The sequence below is a fragment of the Tachysurus vachellii genome, chromosome 3 (genome assembly GCF_030014155.1).
Source record: "Tachysurus vachellii isolate PV-2020 chromosome 3, HZAU_Pvac_v1, whole genome shotgun sequence".
Taxonomy (NCBI): domain Eukaryota; kingdom Metazoa; phylum Chordata; class Actinopteri; order Siluriformes; family Bagridae; genus Tachysurus; species Tachysurus vachellii.
In genome coordinates, this window is record NC_083462.1 from 22,162,358 (window position 1) to 22,184,940 (window position 22,583).

At 40.9% G+C, this 22,583-nt stretch overlaps 2 protein-coding genes across 6 annotated transcripts in view; both read right to left on the bottom strand.

Annotated features, from left to right (window-relative positions):
• Positions 1–77: 77 nt before the first annotated feature.
• Positions 78–6,417, bottom strand: LOC132843155 (cell cycle control protein 50A-like). 2 transcript variants are annotated; one of them, XM_060866286.1, is made up of 8 exons: positions 6,297–6,417; positions 5,825–6,122; positions 3,852–3,968; positions 3,005–3,112; positions 2,811–2,898; positions 2,566–2,712; positions 1,366–1,569; positions 78–1,080 (listed from the first exon to the last, which is right to left on the bottom strand). In XM_060866286.1, exons 2-8 carry the CDS (start codon positions 6,068–6,070, stop codon positions 887–889), a joined length of 1,104 nt encoding a protein of 367 aa, XP_060722269.1. In that variant the 5' UTR covers positions 6,071–6,122; positions 6,297–6,417; the 3' UTR covers positions 78–886. The 2 variants fall into 2 exon arrangements, with proteins under 2 accessions (XP_060722269.1, XP_060722268.1); XM_060866285.1 differs by lacking the exon at positions 6,297–6,417 and having other exon boundaries at positions 5,825–6,290.
• A 7,365-nt stretch (positions 6,418–13,782) lies between these two features.
• The window catches only part of filip1b (filamin A interacting protein 1b), a 36,133-nt gene continuing 27,332 nt past the window's right edge, over positions 13,783–22,583 (bottom strand). For 3 of the 4 annotated variants that reach the window (XM_060866288.1, XM_060866290.1, XM_060866291.1), the window contains 2 exons: positions 19,276–22,072; positions 15,502–18,261 (listed from right to left, as the gene is read on the bottom strand). In XM_060866288.1, the coding sequence (XP_060722271.1) occupies positions 18,061–18,261; positions 19,276–22,072 (2,998 nt within the window). In that variant the 3' untranslated portion in view covers positions 15,502–18,060. Of the gene's footprint in view, positions 14,536–15,501; positions 18,262–19,275; positions 22,073–22,583 lie in introns of those variants that run through there. The other variant, XM_060866289.1, reaches the window with a different exon arrangement.

Here is a 22,583-nt window from a genome sequence, read left to right on the forward strand (position 1 = left end):
TGTATCATCACACAGTGAAGTCAATAAAGCACATGATGAGACCTAGATAGGAAAAGCCGAAATCAGGAGCTGGATAGTTTGTTTCCATTTAATTTTATTTCTCTGAAAACAACAGCGACAAACACATCCGTAACCAAAATGAAGGACATAAAGCTGTGCCAAGATTAAGGTGCAAACAGCTGGACGTGACATGAAGATGACAATTTGTAACACTCAAAATCTTCAAACCATAAAACCAATATCCCTCAGTTAAAATAAAAAAAAACCACAAAGGAATGCATTTAAATAACACACATGGGTCAAACGATATTGTCGATTCGCTTTATAAACCGCAGGAGGAATTAGTTTCGATCCCAAAACCCATTTTTCACTGTATAAACTTCAGAGTTGTGTATTAATTACAAGCGTTTCACTGTTAGTTAATCAGCCTCTGCACTAAAGCTGTAAGGCTCGTGTTTGGCTGAACTACAGCTGTTACAGACGATGTATTGGATCACGTGTCCGGTCATTTTCTTTAGGCAGTAACACTTAGGCAAGAATTCAGCCATAGCTTCTATACATTCACACTTATCACAGCCTGTGCAAATATATACATGTAATATTATAGAAGCTTGTGTGCCATACTAAATTACAGAAATACTGGCTAAAAATAAAATCATGACTCGATACAGAACATTGTTAACCTCTTTAAAAAATAAATACGTATATATAGATATAGATATAATTCAACAACTGTCATAAACTTAAATGATCTGCAGCGCTGCGCTCCAAGCACGAGACTCATATACACACAGGGACACATATACACACAGAGGAGCTCAGAGGGTAAGCGGTTGGTCTTCATCATGCATGTGGCAGACGGCATGCGAGTCGAGATCACCCCGAGTTAGTTGGGAATATCAGAGCTATTGTTGCGGTTTCCGTATTTGTGGTGGATGACGAGCAGGACGACTCCGAGGAAGAAGCAGACGGAGCCCACTGTGATGTAGGCGATGCCCAGGAACGGGTTCTTTCCTCCCATCCAGGAGATGGTGCTGAGGATCATGCGCTTCCGGCCATCGAAGCTGCGCACTGGATAATCTGAGGGTGATGGGTCAGGGAGCACAACACGATAACACATTCACAAAGCATTTACACATCAGTATATTGTTAAAACCCTATAGTACATTACATATGTTTCTTCTAGATATTAGACCAATTCTAGGTGAATAAGTTCACATTTAAAAAAGAAAGTAAGAAAAGCAGTAATAAAACGCTCAGCGATGCGGTCTACAATTCAGCTTACTGCATGATAAGTGTGGCGATCTTTTCCCGTTTAGACAGAGTGCAGTTAAACCCAGAATCTTATCTGAACTGAGAGGATACTGTAAGTGACTTCCAGAGTGTAGTTTCCTCTGGGAAGCGTCTGCGTCATGTTCCTCTTCTGGATGATGCGGTAGAGTTTCCTAAACGTGGGCAGGGCAGCCGTCCGCATCCACACGATGAAATCTTCATTAATGAAGCCGTTGTTCTCCGGGTCCGAGTCCAGCTCATAGACAGCCTTACGCCAGTTTACTGGTTTTACAGTTCCTGAAAGAAAGAAGACTTCCTTTAAAGAAGAAAAAAGTGTGAAGGTCGTGACTCTGCAAGTTGTGATCTATGAATACCAAAGAACAAAGTAAACACCCCTTCAAAAGTCACTATTGGTTAATGGATGTCACACTATGGCCTGTGCGTTCGCTTCGTGCGCTTGGTAACGATGGCTGCGGCTGCAGTAAACAAAATGTTTGCGGTCACCGTTCAAAGTCATACTGGTTCAGGCACCATAATACATCTAAAAAATTAATTAAAACAGCTCGACACCAGGGGGGCACGGTGGCTTAGTGGTTAGCACGTTTGCCTCACACCTCCAGGGTCGGGGTTCGATTCCCGCCTCCGCCTTGTGTGTGTGGAGTTTGCATGTTCTCCCCGTGCCTCGGGGGTTTCCTCCGGGTACTCCGGTTTCCTCCCCCGGTCCAAAGACATGCATGGTAGGTTGATTGGCATCTCTGGAAAATTGTCCCTAGTGTGTGATTGAATGAGAGTGTGTGTGTGCCCTGTGATGGGTTGGCACTCCGTTCAGGGTGTATCCTGCCTTGATGCCCAATGACGCCTGAGATAGGCACAGGCTCCCCGTGACCCGAGGTAGTTCGGATAAACGGTAGAAGATGAATGAATGAGCTCGACACCACTTTAACTTGGCATGAAGTTCTGGAAAAACTGCGCCCAGCATCAAAATAAGGTTTGCAATGATGCCCCCGAAGGCACAGGTTGAAGACCCAGTCAGTGACGTCACGATATGCTAATTTGTTTAAAGTCATACCTACGTAATCACCATCACCAAAATTGTACTTTTTTTTTTTTTACATTGAAACTTGAAAAGAGAAATATAGACCTACCTACCGACCTTTTTTTTTTTTTTACTGTTACTGCAAACCAAAATATTTTTAAGGATGGCCTTAAATACAAAATTATTATAAGCCTTGAGACTTTGTTGGATCTCAGGAAGTATTCTGAATCTTAAGATTGTTAGATATTCTGTCCTACCTTGAAAGGCAGCAGTGAGGTTGGAGTTACTGCCACCAGGGTTTCTGAATTTCACATGCTTATCCGTCCACCAGGCAATGCCCTTCGTTATCAATTTAATTGGTACTTTGCTTCCGTTGGGATCGATATACATCAGTTCCAGTGTGTCTGTGGTGTGGAAATAAGGAAAAAGTCATCAAGCTTACTGGCTACCACGTAATTGTCCGTTTAATCAAATTACTGCACTAAATTCCATTTTGTTTTACCGTTAAACATGCTGTTAGCAATAGCACCACAAGGGGCAATGGCTGCTTTTCCAATTGTGCGGTACGGCTCGCATTCTTTACTCGGTTCCTGTGTTAGAAAAAACACATAGACAGTGAGGAGACTAATGGTCAGTACATCATATTGTATGCTGATCTACTGCGTGAAAACTCATTCTCTAATCTTTTATCCATACCTTCAGAGAACTGAGGTCTCCATTCAGCTGGCTGTCATCTCTGGATTTCACGTAGCGACGATGGTTTTGGTAGAAGTTCGATAGGCCATAGTACATAAAAACATTGCTCTGGGGATGAGAGAAAAGTGGGAATGAACTTTGATTTAGAATTATACTGAATTGCGAAAAATTTTGGAAGGCAAATTATTTATTAAAAAAAAAAAGCCCCATTTGTATGGAAATTTTTGAGAAACACCATATAATAAGGTTGATAATATAGGGTGTGTTTTCCACCACACTAAAGAATTGAAAGAATTTGTTTTGAAAGTCACTGAGCCAGTTATGAGAAACACTGTTGTAAGTGTGTAGTACAGCTGAATCATTAACTATAATGGAAGTAAGGCCATTATACATTATACTGATTCAATGTGTTAGGGGAAAGTATGAAAACACTGCACCAAAACATGTATAGATTATTTCCCCCTTCACCTTGAAGCTCAGTGTTGTATAGATTTTTCCATTGGTCCATTTTTAAGTAGTCATTTGTTCTTTCCCATATCACTATAACCCTGTTTATATTACAGCTTCTATTATGACAGCTAACAAAATATATTCCAGGATGCAAAGCTGAAAAGAACATTCAGCCGTGACACAGTTACACTGAGCATCAGAGGTCTAGCAGAGAGGCGTTAAAGCCAAACAGGAACTTTTTGTCTAGGAAGCACATTGTTCTCATTGAGGAACCTCCTGCAAATGTTCAGTTCCTCAAAACAGTTCAAATGCATCCTGTAGTACTTATTTATACAGACATATACTCTAAATGTATATAAAATGAGGTGTGAGAAATGAAGCCAAGCTGTGTGTTTACCTCAAAGGGCTGCTCGAGAGAGAAGGGCAGCGAGCATTTACACTGCGTCGTGCTGTTCCAGCTGCCCTGTGAGCAGTTATAGCATGGACTTGAGGGGTCTACCCCGGTGTAATCAAGCTGTTCAAATACAGAGAGAGAGAGAGAGAGAGAGATGAGTACATATAGAGCTTCACTCTGAGGCATGACAGCTTTATTGTAAATACTCTGTTATTTGGGACAAATTACATGTCATAACAGTTATAAAAGTTGTTATTTCAGTCTCTCTTTAACTGAAAGTTAATACAACTTAAAAAACCAGCTTGTCATGTCAGATAGAAACTGCAAAGACTTGACAAAAAAACGTTACAGCTTTATCTCTGTAACGTTTACTGATCTAAAGCACTAACACTGGAGACTAACGTCATTAAATAGTCAAATGAAAACTGATGAACACCTTCTGACCAATCAGATTCGAGAGTTCAGCAGCTTGTGATTGTATAAAGTCTGTAATGTATGTGTATAAATGCTCACATATGGCATGAACGCACAGAAATGAATTGAACTAAAAGGTGACTGAGAAGAGTGGACTGTACTGTACATTTCTGTAAGTGTTTGCTTCCTTGTTTAATGTTTCATGAGCTTCTGCATCAGTAATGTGCTCACTCCTCGATGCCAAAAGAGTATTTCCTGTTTGTGCATTCAGTAAGTTTAGTTACCATCGACAGAAACAAAACAAAACTACAATGGAATAAAACAAGCTTTAAAGCAGTCAAACCGGTGCTTCCTCCAAGCCACCAACTGTATATTGTGCATGTTAAGACAAATCATATTCTGTTGTACTGTGCGAGATGACAATCAAATCACAATTTAAAAATCTCTGCCAGCAGTGGACAAATATCGTATGGTATGACTATACTGGTATGACTTTCACTCCCAACCATCTAAGATTTGACCCTTGCTGCCACTAAGACACATTGCTGCCTCTGAGTGAGCTTTCTTAGAATGTCGCTGCCTCTTCAATAGAACATAGCTGCCTCTGGGACAGTTTTCCTAGCACACAGCTGCCTCTGGGACAGTTTTCCTAGCACACAGCTGCCTCTGGGACAGTTTTCCTAGCACACAGCTGCCTCTGGGACAGTTTTCCTAGCACACAGCTGCCTCTGGGACAGTTTTCCTAGCACACAGCTGCCTCTGGGACAGTTTTCCTAGCACACAGCTGCCTCTGGGTGAGCTTTTCTAGCACACAGCTGCCTCTGGGTGAGCTTTTCTAGCACACAGCTGCCTCTGGGTGAGCTTTTCTAGCACACAGCTGCCTCTGGGTGAGCTTTTCTAGCACACAGCTGCCTCTGGGTGAGCTTTTCTAGCACACAGCTGCCTCTGGATGAGCTTTTCTAGCACACAGCTGCCTCTGGGTGAGCTTTTCTAGCACACAGCTGCCTCTGGGTGAGCTTTTCTAGCACACAGCTGCCTCTGGGTGAGCTTTTCTAGCACACAGCTGCCTCTGGGTGAGCTTTTCTAGCACACAGCTGCCTCTGGGTGAGCTTTTCTAGCACACAGCTGCCTCTGGGACAGCTTTTCTAGCACACAGCTGCCTCTAGGACAGCTTTTCTAGCACACAGCTGCCTCTAGGACAGCTTTTCTAGCACACAGCTGCCTCTAGGACAGCTTTTCTAGCACACAGCTGCCTCTAGGACAGCTTTTCTAGCATACAGCTGCCTCTAGGACAGCTTTTCTAGCACACAGCTGCCTCTAGGACAGCTTTTCTAGCACATAGCTGTCTTTAGGACAGCTTTTCTAGCACATAGCTGCCTCTTGGACAGTTTTACAAGCCCCTTGCTGCCACTTGAGAAATGAAATCATTTGCCTTCTTAGGATTTAAAGATGTACATTCTACACTAGAAATGGCCTCCCATTTCAAAATACATCTTAAACATTCTGACCAAGAAAGCATGCGTGAAGAAGAATTAGCAGGTTACAGTGTGTCACATTCTCACCTCAAACTCCTTGATGTTGTTGGACGTTACGTACAACCCGATACCGATAGGGATGAAGATCAGTCCGATAACGAAGAACGCCGGTAACACGGTACCAGCCGTAAGAATCGGCTGCCACGCCGGTAAACGCTGCTGTTTGAAAGCCGTGTTGTCTGGTTTTTTACTCCGGACAGCGTTTCCAGTAGCCCCAGAGGCCCCGGGATGATGGCCGTCTTCTTCCTTAGCGTTGTAACCAGACGCCATCATGTTTGCAGCTCAAGCTAGCTTAGCCTAGCTTAGCCTAGCTAAATGCTAAAACCTGCCGAAAAACGAAAAACCTGCCGAAATTATTTAACACGTTATAGTTGCATGCACCTGTTAGCTACGCGCACACGATCCTCTCCGAAGACAAATATAGATTTTCATCCGCTTTCCGCTTGTTTATTTCTAAGTTTAAACGGGGCGGTGTCTTTACGGACGTTTTGACACTAACCTGACGTGGTGACGTCAGCCAGCCGTGAGGGACGTTAGCTGTGCGTGATGACGTCTTGAAAGACTCGAGTGTTGTTGTGTACCTCAGGAATATAATGCAGTTTGTCAGTTAGACTCCAGGGGCCTTTTTCAGAAAGCGGGTTAAGTGAAAACTCTGAGTAAGTTAACCCTGAAATGAGGGAAACTCTGGGTTAAGTTAAGCCCGTTTCTGAAAGAGAGGTAACTTATACTCAGAGTCAGTTACCATAGTAACTTACTCTGTGAACCTAACCTGGTCGGGAGCAGGTTTTCTTCAGTAAACCCAGAGTTTCTTTTTAAATGGGAAGCGACGTTTAAACAACGCGAATGTGGGATGTGGTAGCTCAGTGGTTAAGGTGTTGGACTACTGCTCAGAAGGTCTTCTTCTTCTTTCGGCTTTTCCCTTCAGGGGTCGCCACAGCGAATCATCTCTCTCCACCTAACCCTATCTTCTGCATCCTCAACACTTGCACCCACTAGCTTCAAATCCTCATTAATTACATCCATATACCTCCTCTTTGGCCTTCCTCTTTGCCTCCTGCCTGGCAGCTCCATGTCCAACATTCTCCTACCAATATACTCACTCTCCCTCCTCTGAACATGTCCAAACCATCTTAATCTCGCCTCCCTAACTTTGTCCCCCAAACGTCCAACATGGGCTGTCCCTCTGATGTACTCGTTCCTAATCCTGTCCAGTCTTGTCACACCCAAAGAGAACCTCAACATCTTCAGTTCGGCTACCTCAAGCTCTGACTCCTGTCTCTTCTTCAGTGACACTGTCTCTAAACCATACAGCACGGCCGGTCTCACCACTGTCCTGTACACCTTCCCCTTGATTCTTGCTGATATTTTCCTATCACACAGAACTCCTGACACCTTTCTCCACCCACTCCAACCTGCCTGCACTCGCTTCTTTACTTCTTTCCCACTCTCTCCATTACTCTGGACTGTTGACCCCAAGTACTTAAACTCCTGTACCTTCTTCACCTCTTCACCCTGTAACCTTACTGTTCCACTTCCCTCCCTTTCATTCACACACATGTACTCAGTCTTACTACGACTGACTTTCATTCCTCTTCTCTCCAGCGCAAACCTCCACCTCTCCAGGTTTTCCTCCACCTGCTCCCTGCTCTCACTACAGATCACAATGTCATCTGCAAACATCATCGTCCAAGGAGACTCCTGTCTGACCTCCTCTGACAACTGGTCCATCACTATAGCAAACAGGAAGGGGCTCAGAGCCGATCCCTGATGCAGTCCCACCTCCACTGTGAACTCCTCTGTCTGACCTACAGCACACCTCACCACTGTCCTGCTCCTCTCATACATGTCCTGCACCACTCTGACATACTTCTCTGCTACTCCTGACTTCCTCATACAGTACCACAGCTCTTCTCTTGGCACCCTGTCATACGCTTTCTCTAAGTCTACAAACACACAGTGCAACTCCCTCTGACCATCCCTATACTTCTCCATCAACATTCTCAGAGCAAAAATTGCATCTGTTGTGCTCTTTCTGGGCATGAAGCCATACTGCTGCTCACAAATTTCCACCACCTTCCTTAACCTAGCTTCCACTACTCTTTTCCACAACTTCATTGTATGGCTCATCAACTTTATCCCCCTATAGTTGCTGCAACTCTGCACGTCACCCTTATTCTTAAAGATCGGCACTAACACACTCCTTCTCCATTCCTCAGGCATCCTCTCACTTTCTAATACCCTGTTGAACAAACTAGTTAAAAATTCCACTGCTGCCTCTCCTAGACACTTCCAGACCTCTACCGGGATGTCGTCAGGACCAACTGCCTTTCCACTTTTCATCCTCTTCAAAGCCTTCCTGACTTCATCCTTTCTAATCTTATCTACTTCCTGTTCCACAAAGTTCACCCCTTCTACTCTTTTTTCCCTCTGATTTTCCTCATTCATCAGCTCCTCAAAGTATTCCTTCCATCTCCTCTGTACACTCTCCTCACTTGTGAGCACCCTTCCATCTCTATCCTTAATAATTCGAACTTGCTGCACATCCTTCCCATCTCGATCCCTCTGTCTAGCTAACCTGTACAAGTCCTTCTCTCCTTCTCTAGTGTCTAACCTAGTGTACAACTCTTCATATGCCTTCTGCTTGGCCTTAGACACCTCCCTCTTCACTCTGCGCTGTAACTCCTTGTATTCCTGTCTATTCTCTTCAGTCCTGTCCATATCCCACTTCTTCTTGGCTAATCTCTTCCTCTGGATACTATCCTGAACTTCCTCATTCCACCACCAAGTCTCCTTATCTTCTTTCCTCCTTCCAGATGACACACCCAGCACCTTTCTCCCTGTCTCCCTGATCACTTCTGCTGTAGTTTCCCAGTCATCCGGCAGCACTACCTGACCACCCAGAGCCTGTCTCAACTTCTGTCTAAATTCCTCACAACATTCCTCCTTTTTCAGCTTCCACCACTTAGTTTTCTTCTCTATCTTTGACCTCTTCCTCTTACAGACCATCAGAGTCATCCTACACACCACCATCCTATGCTGTCTGGCTACACTCTCTCCCACTACCACTTTACAGTCACTAATCTCTTTCAGATTGCCTCTTCTACAAAGGATATAGTCTACCTGTGTTCTCCTACCTCCACTCTTGTAAGTCACTCTATGTTCCTCCCTCTACTGAAAATAAGTGTTAACCACAGCCATGTCCATCCTCTTAGCAAAGTCTACTACCATCTGTCCTTCAAGGTTCCTTTCCTTAACTCCAAACTTGCCCATCACCTCCTCATCACCTGTGTTCCCCTCACCAACATGTCCATTAAAATCCGCTCCTATCACCACTCTCTCACCCGTGGGAATACTCTCAATCACCTCATCGAATTCACACCAGAATCTCTCTTTCTCCTCTAACTCACAACCTACCTGCGGGGCACCCTATCTGACACTCTCTTCACCTCCAGAACATTCCTCACAAACTCCTCCTTCAGGACCACACCTACCCCATTTCTCTTACTATCCACACCATAATAAAACAGCTTGAATCCTGCTCCTATACTACGAGCCTTGCTACCCTTCCACTTGGTCTCCTGTACACACAGTATATCCACCTTCCTTCTCTCCATCATATCAGCCAGCTCTCTACCTTTCCCTGTCATAGTACCAACATTCAGAGTCCCTATTCTCAGTCCTACACTCTTACCTTTCCTCTTCTCTCTCTGTCTGTGCACTCTCCTCCCTCCTCTACTCCTTCGACCAACAGTAGCCCAATTTCCACCGGCGCCCTGTAGGTCAACGGCGCCGATGGCGGTCGTTGTTAACCCGGGCCTCGACCGATCCGGTATGAAATTCTTACTGACAACTCGCATGGTTAGATTTGGCAATGTTTTATGCCGGATGCCCTTCCTGACGCAACCCTCTCTATTTATCCGGGCTTGGGACCGGCACAGAAGTCACTGGACTGTGACCCCCATGGCTAGATTGGACTACTGCTCAGAAGGTCAGGGGTTCAAATCCCAGGTCCACTAAAGGACTACTGCTCAGAAGGTCAGGGGTTCAAATCCCAGGTCCACTAAAGTTTTTGTGGACACAATTGCTCAGTTGTATAAAGGGGGTAAGGGGGTCTGCTAAATGGCGTAAATGTAAAAAGGAATGAAGTGGCGTGTCCTTTTTAGAGATGAGCCGGATACTCGGCTGAAACGAGTATCCGGTACGGATAAAGCACTTCTGCCGAGTACGAGTATTATACAAGTAATACGAGTCAATATCTGTGCTCGGATTGAATGAAAATCATCATTGGGTATCTGATTGTGTCAGCGTTCTGTGATAGGCTAGTCACAGCGCCCCTCCCCTACACACATACAGATGTATTGTGTTGCTGTGTCTCGCTCTGCTCACTCACAGTCACACACAGAACAGCTCTCTGTCTCTCCCTCAGTCACTCGGGTCCGTTAACGTTTAGGGTTTCTTCAGCTTTTTACTTCGGGTTGTAACGTTAATAATACGTACTTACTAACCAGTAGAGTTCTGGTAAACGTGGGTTCGTTCAGACGTGGTGCTTGCTTGGTAGAATGCGACTCGCATTGCGTCTCTGCCTGTCGGAGATTTTTTTTCTTTTTTAAACCTTCAGCTGTCTCTAACCAGTAACCAGACACTGAGTGTCTGACACGTTTTTGCTGTATTTCATAAAAACATAAAGGTAGTAAGCTAGTGTTATAAATATTACAAATTAATTATTACTGGTTAAAGCCCCGCCCATTTCAAGACAAGCCCCACCCACTCGGGTACGGATACGGATACAGATAATTCATATGGTTACAGATACGGATACAGATACAGATAATGCTGTACTCGCTCATCCCTAGTCCTTTTATGGACGATCCTGTTGATGAAGAGTCTGTATAAATTTTTTTGAGCTCAGAGTGGATTTTTGTCACATCCTATGCATTTTTATTTGAGCGATACCGTTTTTCTTTACAGTCAATTAGATCCACAATCTCATCCATCCTTACATCAGCCATCGCGGTCGTGCTCTTACATCCGAGCAGATGCTTTGCGTTGCCTTAAGTTTCTTTGCAAACTGTAGTTTTGTGTATAACATCGGGGATGCGGAACATATTAGTAAGGCTACTGTTTGCAGAGCGGTCAGGAAAGTGTGCCTCGCTCTTAAGCGCTTTCTGACCATTTTTGTGTTGTTTCCTGATAAAATAAAATTCTGTTCTTCCAGTTTCACCTCTTATATTATAACAGTTGGGAATTTACTCTAAAATAGTTCTTAATTACTAACTACAAATTACATCTTCAACCAGTCTAATTAGATTAATGTAATAATTACTATCTCTAGAAAGTATTGGTCTACTTATTAATTTGGTCTACTTACTTATTAGTTACTTTCTAAATCCCAAATCAACCTCAACCACTTAAACAATAAGGAGAGAGAAGAAATGAACGATATACAATTGCATGAATTATCCTTGAATTGAACAAAGTGTGTAACTAGAGGGAGAAGTTTACATTAAAAATTTAACTTTTAAAGGTATATTTTATATATATACATTTTTAAAATACACCTTTTTAAAATTTGATGTTAAATCCACTATTGTTTTATACAGCTGTTGCTTTTTTTTTTTTTTTTTAAATACGTGTTCAAATTCTCCATACACTTGCATAAGCACTTCCGGTTCTGCTGGTGAGAAATATGCAGACTTTTCATTTGTCTTACGCTGTTGTCATGGTGAATCGTTATATCTGCGCTCCATTGATAATTGCTTTTTATAGTTGCGGTGCACGCGCTTAACTCAGAGTCAGTCAAGAGTTGATAAAACTAACTCTTTTCAGCTGTTCTGTAACCGAAAACTCAGAGTTTCCCATCTCAGGGTTTGTCAACTCAGAGTTCAAGTTTAAACTCAGAGTTGGTTGAACCTCCTTTCTGAAACGGCCCCCTGGGCTCTCAAGTATCACGCATTGTCACGCACTCCCGCCACAGATCGTATTTCTCACGCAGAAAAACTTACTATTTATCATATTTAATATGCCGCAGAGAACAAAATGTATCTGTCCGCACCGCTGTCTCTATGGAACCGGGAAAGAATCAAGCGCGTCTCCCCTGGAGCTCCCCTGGACACTTATCAGCCAATCAGAAAATAGCACTATTGTATCTGGGTAAGATTTAACGCAACAACCAATGAAAAAAACATATCCTGTAATTGTTCCGCATCATCCTCGTTCACCCACAGAGAAAACCACTGGAGCTGCGAGCATCACTTTGAGCACAGAAAGTCATGATCTCCTGTTTTAATGTTACAACAAATTCACAACTTGTCACAATGACATTTTGACTGCTGTTAGAGAAAGTTTCCCAGATAATCAGCATCAGTTTTTCATGAGTGTTTGTAACTTAGCCAACAGAACAAGTAGTCTAGGCCAGTGCTTCTCAAACTGGGGGCCCTGAGATGGTGCCAGGGAGCCCCGGTTCACTGACAACACTTTCTCAGAACAAGTAGTCTAGGTCAGTGGTTCTCAAACTGGGGCCCCGAGATGGTGCCATGGGGCCCCCGGTTTTATGACATTTTATAAAATAATGAATTTATCATAAATTCTGGGTAATTAAATCTCAGAAAAATAAGGCTACTAACCAACAGCACTACATTGTATAATTTAATATGTTTTGTTTAATTCAAATATTAAGTTTTGGAATGTTCTACGTCATAAATTTTATTTTGAGGGGGCAAGTAGGGATGCACTGTATACAAGGGGGGCCGCTCACTGAAAAAGTTTGAGAACCACTGGCCTAGGCCTAGTCATATTTTCGTTATCACACGATGATTGACATTTTGTCACATTAAACATCTCTCTCCAAATAGGCTTAATAATTTTATTAGCACTAAATAAATGAAAGTGTATTGCATCGACGATGTTATAGGTCACTTTTAAAATCATATGTCATATCATGTCATATTTGATATCCTGGCCATTGATGCATTAATCATTGCATCTGTCTTTCAAAGATGTCAATTAAAAGGCAACTAAGCACCCTAAAGGTGCTTAGAAGGTGGCGAAAAGGGTAGGCCCATTGTTGTGTTTGGGTGAGGGGTTGGAGATCTCACTCTTGCCTGTCTTCAAAACCTGAGAGCCCTGGCATTATATTTATGGCATTTGGTAGACACCCTTATCTGTTTATACAACTGAGCAGTACAGTGGTCCCAGCAGTGACATCTAAGTGGTCCTGGGACTTTAACCAAACCCTTCCAAACAATAGTCCATTAGTACTGAAGAGTTTCATGAATACAAAATACATCTTCATTTTCAATAGCTCATTGTGAATTGTCTCTCATCTAAAAGAATCACGTTAAAGAGTCGACCCATCTCAGGGGGATTGGGGGGGGTGATGGGATTGTGTATGCATCTTATCACATACAAAGCCAAAAATTTACCAGCTTGCTCTTAGCTCAAAGCTCTTATCACTCTTCACACTGCAACACACTCCCTCAGAGCTACCAGCACTGCTCGACTGGTACCAGCATCTCTCAAGGTAAGAGGTAGGTATACAGGTATATATCTTTTCTTTTCTGACACCAATTTAGTGGAATGAACTCCCCTAGATGTCCGAAAAGCTGAGTCATTGTCTATCTTCAAACGACGGGTGAAGACCTACCTCTTCCTGAAATACTTGAACTAGAGTCAGAACAGAGTTTCAGGTTGATGGTGTCTGTAACCTAGTGAACAAGTGTTCACCGATACTAATAATACTAATACAGATACTAATACAATGATAGACTTAAAAGCACTTATGTATGTCGCCCTGGATAAGGGCATCTGCCAAATGCGTAAATGTATATTTAAATATAAATGTGTAAGCATAATCTACACTGAATCTATGATATGGAACATACTATTGAAACATCACATATAATTAAGAATTATTCATAGCCTACATTATATACGTTTTCACTCATTCTTTCAGCTGAAAGTTTTAAAGTCACAACACTGATAAAATTGTGTTAGTTCTTTAACGTTTATTAATGTGGTCAACATTTCAGGCTTGTTATAACATGTTCCAGTTTACCTGATTCCTGTTCAGTAATCACACTATGTACAAGGTAATTAATAGCTGTATATCCATAATGTCAGCAATTTCTGTTTGAGAAAGAAAAAATCTGGACTGGACTGTTTGTACCATGTGTTATTAAAACTAATTAAGTTCCACTGACCAACTTCGTTTGGCATCCATATTTTAATTTAAAACTCACTCCATTAAAACAATAGCTCCGTAACAACAGTGTTTGAATATACATATATTTCCACAGCAATACCATCATAACTGCATATACATACAATTACCAGGTCTTCAAAAATAATGAAAACAAATGGAATCAAAATCACTTTCACCTCACAATCACTGATATCTTTTAAATGTCAGTCATACTTCCAGATTTCATGTTTTCAATCCAGTTCTTTCCTATTGGCATGCATTCATTTTCCGTGTATCCCACAACTTACTTTTTTTCTCTGCAAAATGTCCATCACTGAATCACACTTTATTAAGAAAAAAAAAAACAGCAGTAACAAAAGAGACTTGTGTGCCCCAGATTCCTAGGAATTGGTTCCAGGAGTAAAGTTGAGGGTGGTGCTGATCCACATGCTCTTTGAGGAGCATACAGGAATACTGCAGACTGAGTAGTAGATATGCTTATCCTTAGTGCTACACCTGTCTCAACGAGGCTCCAAAGTCATGCGGAGCACAACATTTTCTGCAGGTGAAAAAAGGAAGAGTTAGCTGAAGATGCAGCTATTAGTCTTGTTTTTTTTCTAAGCTAAACGTAATAATTTATTGGCCAACACTGACACACTGTGAATTTAGCTAGACTATACTGCCAAAAAACAAGACCTAAATAGATCAAACATTTATATAAAGCATCTCTATAATTATGAGTCAGATCTAGGCCCAGGAACAGCTGAGTCTTTTTATGATAATTTAATTTATCTTTATAATTTATGTTGGGTCAAAGATCAATTTTTGATGTTTCTTGAAATCAGGTTGCTCACTGGGGTACTATTAATAAATCTGTTAAAAAGTAAGTAAGACTGTATATATGATTGTTTTATATATATATATATATATATATATATATATATATATATATATATATATATATATATATATATATATATATATATATATAACAGGTTTTAGGCAGGTGTGAAAAAATGCTGTAAACAAAGAATGCTTTCAAAAATGGAAGTGTTAAACATTTATTTTCATAAATGAACAAAATGCAGTGAATGAAATCTAAATCAAATCAATATTTGGTGTGACCTCCCTTTGCCTTCAAAACAGCAGTAATTCTTCTAGGTACACTTGCACACAGTTTTTGAAGGAACTCGGCTGGTTGTTCCAAACATCTTGAAGAACTAACCACAGGTCTTCTGTGGATGTAGGCTTTCTCACATCCTTCTGTCTCTTCATGTAATCGCATATATATATATATATATATATATATATATATATATATATATATATATATATATATATATATATATATATATATATATATATCATGTTATTGTTTTATTTTATTTTTTTGAAAAAACCTGTATATTGTTCTTTAAATGCCAAAAATAATCATTTTTTTTTTAGAGTTTATCATTTAAAGCACCAAGCACTAATGCTACAAAATGAAGGCTGCATTAAACAAATGACAAAGTTTAATAATGCATTTAAGTAAAAGTATTATTTTATTGATAGATCTTTAGTGACATGGTGTGAAACTCCATATGCACAGTAACCCAAGTTCATGATCAAATTGGGGATTGGAGGTGTAAGGCAGCAAAGCTACCACTATGTGCTGCAGTGCCTCCTAATGGAAATCTGTCATCCAAAGCACATTTTGCCACATTGCAGTTTCATATCATCATTAAATATTATGTTCTGTATTTCTAAAAATTCTAAATGGGGAAAAAACTTCAGTGGGGAAAAAACTTTGCTAGTTAATGAACAGAAGTGGATACTAAAGCTACAGTATGTATTGATTGTGTATCTTAATGATGTTGGTCATCACATCTACATGAAGATTTAGACATACTGAAAGAATTTCTGACTGAATTACATTTGACTGAATGTTAGCTGAATTTATTATGAACAGCACTTTGGTGAAAAGCTGGCGCTAGTCAATCGATGGAAAAATGATTAGAAAAGAAATATTCCAAAATAAAAATAACACAGAACATTTGTTTTTCGTGTCTGATGATATAATGGAATGGATACTGATTTAAAAAGCCTGGACCACACATTAGTAGGAATTTTCTTTGTTTTCTTGTTTCTTGAATTTTGTCTGTTGTCTCAAAATTTTTAGTAAAAACAAATGTGTGTCTTGGACATATTCTCATCTGTCACTTCTTATTTTTTGCCTGATCTTCAGGTACACGAGAAACACATCCAATAATAATACTAGTAGTCTAGACTTGTGATATCTTGTATCATTCCCAGTAAATGGTGGGAAATTCCCCAGCATTTTAACCCTACCTGTGATAAGCACATATGACATCATGAAGCTTGGCAAGAACATATGTTGAACATTGAGGGCTAAATATATAAAGCTCTGTGAGGATAACTGTTCACTTCAAAAACTTTGCTTCAGAGATGTCTTGACATAGATGGCTTCTTTCACTCCTTTGTCAAACTTTGTCTTCTCTGTCCAGAATGTGAGATTGTTGTTCTCAGATGATCGATGTTTTGTAAGTGTTGAATCTTGTTGCACTGGTGTTTATTTGTGTGGTGGCATGGAAAAACCCTTCACAATGGGAGTATAAATAGTTCTGAAAAAAATTGTCTTCATTTTGAGTTGAAATTTTGACATTCATGTGCATATGAGTTTATATAAACTGAACTGATCAGGCTGCAGAAAGTAGTTCTCCAACAAACATCCAACATTTATAAAAATGTTTGACATTTATTATGTAAAGAAATCAGTAAGCAGGAAGGTTATAATTATCATTAGACAGATATGTCTAATTTTCTTTTAACCATCCTGTTTGTTTAGTTGTCTCTTTACCCACCATTATCTCTAAAGGTAGATATAAAATATATAAATATATATAAAAAATATATTTACAAAGAATAGTATAGAGGGAAAACCCCATTTTTTTTTTCCAAAACCAGTTTGTATGTTTTCATTCTTTTTTTTGCAGGAATTCAGGCACTGCCCCATCTGATGGGTTTTCCAGAACCACTACACAAATGTGATAAATTAAATTACACATGACATGTTTGTATCTAATGCTTGTATCTAGTCTGATATTGTAGCACCAAACTTAGGTCTCAAATACCAACAAAAAAGATTTTATGTACATGCCATATCCAGCAAGTGGCGTAAGACACCCATAACAAGTCATCTGTTTGAGAGTTAATGCATTTTTTCCTGCAAGAATCCTAATATTGAATTATAACAAAGCTGACATTTGCTCTGCTTAAGATCTTTAAGCCAGTCTCAGTAACCGAATGCCGTTCATGTTTAGTGAAAGTGCTGCATGCTCAGTAAAGCATTTTATGGTGCCTTATCAGTGTTTATGCAGATGAATTAAGAATTGCAGATGAAAGAAGAATTAAATGAAGCATGATGTATGGCATCATGGGACACCTATTGGAGGTTTCCTAGTCCATGTTTGATGCAAATAATATTATTAACTTGTTATACAAGTAAACGGTGAGACGTCAACAGTAAAAGGCAATCTACTGATGTAGAGGGATGAAAAATTTCCATTTATTAAGGCTTGGTGCAAGTGAATCAAACATGACAGATTATATTAAATAGGCAATTTTTTTTCTTTTCATATTTTGGAAACCTCCACTAGAAACTATCATGTCAAACAAAACAAACAAAACAGCAAAAAGAAATTAAATGATAAGAGAAGGCACTTAAGTAAACCAAAAACCCAGCCAATGGGTTAGTAGCCTAACATTGTGCTTTAGTAGGGAAAATGATGTAGCATTCCAGCCAAAGAACTGTATGTTCAGTATATTCAAGTGTCAACACAATATACATTAGATAGTATGTATATACAATACTATATACATACTGTATACTTTCCAGACCATATTATATTTTAAAATACAAACATAATCACATTTTCTAAAAGCAGAGGTGATAATGATATTATCTGTTATCTGTAAGTGCTTCAATTTTGAGTCCTCATAGGTACACTTTAAACTACTCGGGTACATCAGTGGCTCTGAGCATAGATCAATTAACTTTAACGATTACAGAGTGCCAAAACTCTCAGCTTCTGCCCCCTGCAGTGGACACTGAGCTGATTACTGCAGACTTCCTCAGTTCAATTTTCATTGACTGGCTTTCAGCTCGAGACTCTATCCTGGATACTGCAGCAAGGCCCATTACAGTTTTGCCTGGTTTCATACCTTTTGACATAGGGATTCGTGTTGCTGAGCAAGACCGAGTTGACTGCACATCCGTCCCGGACTGGTAATGAAAAAATTGAAAGAAGGATATGTGTCAAATAAAAAGGTTTACAGCATGTTTCATCACAATTTCTAAATTAAATCAATTGGAAAAGTGCTGGTGCCATTGTAATAATCAGGTGACTTTAAATATTAGAAAAACAGAACTTTACATTAATTACATTTATAATTATCCCTCAGCCAGAACAGAGCTGGTCAACATCACTCCTTTCAGTAAAAGACAGCCCACAAGTCATATGGCAAGCCCCTTCATTGCAGATTAAAATGTCCGTCCATTTATTTCAAAACATTTTAATAATTTCTGTTTAAATTCCAACACTGTCAAACTGTTTAACTGTAGAAAGGGATGGCCATCTGCTATATAACAAATACTCAGACGCTTCAAGCAGTAAAGAGTTTTTCAAGGATCCAAAAGGCTGATTATTTTATAAACATCTCCAAACCGTGTGTTTAACATGTGACATTTATATAACCTACCATGTACCCACAAGAGTCGATAACAGATTACACTTTAAGATTCAGCCCTCGATTAGCTATTGTGCTTGTTTTAGTAAAGGGTCGTATTGTGCCAGGATATGCATGTTAGCGCGCGTCTGCTCACACAGGTAGAATAGCTAATGCTAAGTGCTAGGCAAATAGTTCAGGCTATCTTTGTGGTTAAATATGAGGGATCAGTCAGTTGGTGCCAAGTAAAACTTATTTTAACAATTGAAGAAATAAAATTCCACTGGTTTGGGGTGGAATTGGCATAAAAGGTCATTCCAGGGTTAGTTAACAGTCACATGTTAGGTAATGTATTGCACTTATCTCTACCTGGACAGAGATCTATCTAGGGAGCAGACACCCCCTGATATCATTTTGAAACAATTCAGAAGCAACTGTAATGTAGAAGATTGCACATCATTATGTTGTTTAGGGTCACAAGGTCACACAGTTTTATTAATTGCTAAATAACTAATGGCAAACAAGAGGATTAACAGATGGCATATACTATGTACTGTTTAGGATCACTTACCACAGACTGGGTTGGCCTTGAAGGAGCAGACGTGATGGGAGTAATGGTGATGCTACTTGTCATCTTTCCAGGAGTGCTTTTCCCTATAGAAGTGGAGGAGGACTGTCGGGGGGAACGCAGGACAGTCCCTGTAGCAGGCGTCTCCTTGTTCTCTGTGGATACACTCATAGGCCTTACTGTGAGCATAGGGCTGCTTCCAGAGTCCTGAGGCCTCTTGTACTGACTCCCTAGATGAATATGGATTTTGTTGTCTTCTGTTGTTATAATGTTGGTGTTGGAGTTGTATTTGCGGACCGGTGTTGGCACTGTCTGCTTCTCTGGAGTCACCTTGAACACAGCTCGACCGATGCTTGAGGTTTCCTGAGGTTCTGGAGAGATAGGCGCCTGTAATACTGGGCTTGTGCTAACTGTAATGACTGAGACAGGAGAACTTGGAGAGTCAGGATAGGAGATCTTGCTACCCTCTGGTGACTTGGCTCTAGAAATGGTCGTAATGGTCACTGGTGACTTGGTCCTGTCCATTGCATCATAGCTGCCCTTTGGTGACACAGTAGTGGGTTTAGGAACTATAGTTATCCGTGGCTTTTGCAGCCCTAAAGTGGGGATGATTGTGGTGCTTGAGAAGAAGTCCTCAGCACGAGGACTGGTGATCTCCAGTGTGGCAGTGCTGTTTTGATGATCCGGAGTTACCCTTATATGCAGTGGCCGGCCTGGTCGTTGTGTCATACTTAAGTCTGGCGCTTGAGGTGACGCATCTCCATTAACATTATAAGTCAACTTGTCTAAGCCATCCTGTGTGTCAGCACTTGCTTCTTTCTTCTTCATCCAAGGGATCAATGATTTTTTTACACCTAGTTCTGTAGATGCAGGTGGATAACGGTCTAGAACTGCTGGCTTTTTGAGGCCTTTCTGCCTCAAATTGCTCATCACATGATTTTCTTCCAGAACAGATTTCCTTATGAACACAGCTGGAGTCTCTTCTTCAAGAGCGTCGTTGGCATGTGCATCTGTCTGAACGGCTGTTGAAGTGAGAGGAACATCCACTATCCTCCTTCCATTCATGCTAGGCCGTAGTGCTCTGCTGTATCGCTTAGTCACCTCTAAATCTTTGGTGAGGTTTAGGATCTGTTGGCTCATACTTTTCTTTTTGTCCTGCTCTTCAATGAGCCTCTGCTGTAGAACCGTGTAGTCGACCTGAAGTTGAGATAATTGATCCTCTTTGTTCATCAGCTCATGAATCTTCTCCTTAAGAGCCCGGACATCTGCCTGCAAATCTCTGGTTTTGGCCTCCTCCATCTTGCACCTCAATCTTAATTCAGCTTCTTGGCTCACAGCCTCCCCCTTTTCGATGGCCTTGTTCCTGGCAATCTGTGACTTCATTTCCTCCAGGAGCTGAGAAAGGACATTGGCCTTATCCTGCTCTGTTCTAAACTTCTTTTCAAGCATATCATATTCATCCTCTGTCTTCATCAAATCACCCTCCACAACCTCTAGCTGCTTCAAGCGATTCTTTAGCCTATCAATCTCCTCTGTTAACTCCTTAACTTTATTGTCTTCATCAGCATATCTTGCCTTGTCTACATCGGGTCTATTTCTGGCTTTTCTTTCGGCCTCCTCCAAATAGTCCACTCTCTTTTGCATTAGGATGACCTTTGCATTGAGATCATTTTGTTTCTCTTCTTCACATGCAAGTCTAGTCCTTAAATCATTTTTTTCCTTTGTGAGAGCCGACACTTTCGTTTCCATCTCTGACTTCAGTTTCAAAAGCTTTTTGCTCTCTTCAATCAGCTTCTCTGTGATTTCCATGACCTTGCCTTGCTCAGCCTTAAACAGCTTGCTCATGTCTTCGCTTTTTTGCTCCTCTTGCTTAATTCTTTCTGCCATGTTCTTCCTCTCATCCACTAATATTACAGTAAATGACTTCAGTTTTGTCAGATCATCTTTTAAGCTACTTTCTGCCTTTTCAAGCATCGACTCGGCACACTGAAGCTCTTTAACATGTTTTTTAACAGTTTCCAGTTCCTTGCTTAAATTCTTTGTCAAGTTCCTTTCTCGTTCAAGGCTTGCATGAAGTTGCTTACACTCTGATTTGCTTGCGTTGAAAGTACCCTCAAGTTTCTCCAAGTCTGCCATCCTTTTCTGTAGCTTTTCGATTTCATGCTTCAGCTCACGACTGTGATTCTCCTCGTCTTGAAGCTTCCTTCTCAGGTCCTTGCACTGTGCTTCAGCTTTTGTGATCTCCTCATCTTTTCCCTCCATCTCCAGCACTCTCTTACGGAGTGTTTCAAGCTCAGCCATGAGGCTTGAGTTTCCACATTCTCCCCTGCTGATTTTGTCCCTTAACTCTTGCAAATCCTCTTCGGATTTCTGAAGCGCTTTGTTACTTTCCTCTAGCTCCTCAATTCTCCGAGACAGACCAGCCAGCTTTGTGCGTAGCTGTCGGTTTTGGGACTCCTGGCTGGAGAGCTTGTTCATCATGTCCTCATGTTCCTGTGAAAACTTAGCAGCTTTATGCTCTAACTCCACTTCTAACTTTTGAATTCTCTGACTGTCCTCTTTGTATTTGCTGGTGACACTTTCCAGATCTTGATCTCTCTCTTGCAGCTTTTTGCCGAGGTCCATGATCTTTTGGCTTTGCTGATCAATCTGGTCAACGTGGAGCTGCCTCTCATCCACCAGCATCAGAGCGAAGGACTTCAGCTTCACCAGCTCATCTCTTACTTTTCCTAGTTGCTTGCTATGATCCTTGTCTTTACGTGTTTGATATGCCTTCTCTTGCTCCAACAGTTTCTTTAGTCTGGGAGGAACACAAAGTAAATAGAAAATCTGTTTATGCTGATGATAATTCGTAAGAGAAATTAATGAGTGTAAACACAAGATTTTTTTTTTCTTATAACTCAGTTGTTTACCTGACAAACCTTGAACCCACATATGTGAGTTCTGTGAAACCTTGATCAGATGCCTGTATAACAACATAATAAAACACTACTGGGATGCAAGGCAGAGAAGCAGAAAAGAGAAAAAAATATGACAGCAGAGAACAAAGAAGGGGTCATGTGATTATCTCTGACAACAGATTAATGTGTTTCACATGCTTGCACTGTAAGCACTGCACAACATAACATGGCATGAAAGACTTCCACAAAATCCCTGTTCCTCTTATGCGTGCCTTGCACTCAGAAGCACCTAAAAAGCAGCCACCCGTGATAGTGGTAAATGTTTACACTGCTTCAACTCTGCAGGGGACCTTTATGTCAGCACAATAAATCCACTGCAAGTGCCGCAGCGCCCATTAGAGATAAAAGAGA

Excerpts from the sequence above, each read along its gene's own strand:
- LOC132843155 (XM_060866286.1), bottom strand. The coding sequence starts at position 6,070 with ATGATGGCGTCTGGTTACAACGCTAAGGAAGAAGACGGCCATCATCCC. Across the intron at positions 3,969-5,824 it reads ACAACATCAAGGAGTTTGAG|CTTGATTACACCGGGGTAGA; the intron begins GTGAGAATGTGA and ends GTATTTGAACAG. Across the intron at positions 1,081-1,365 it reads CACTCTGGAAGTCACTTACA|ATTATCCAGTGCGCAGCTTC; the intron begins GTATCCTCTCAG and ends CATCACCCTCAG.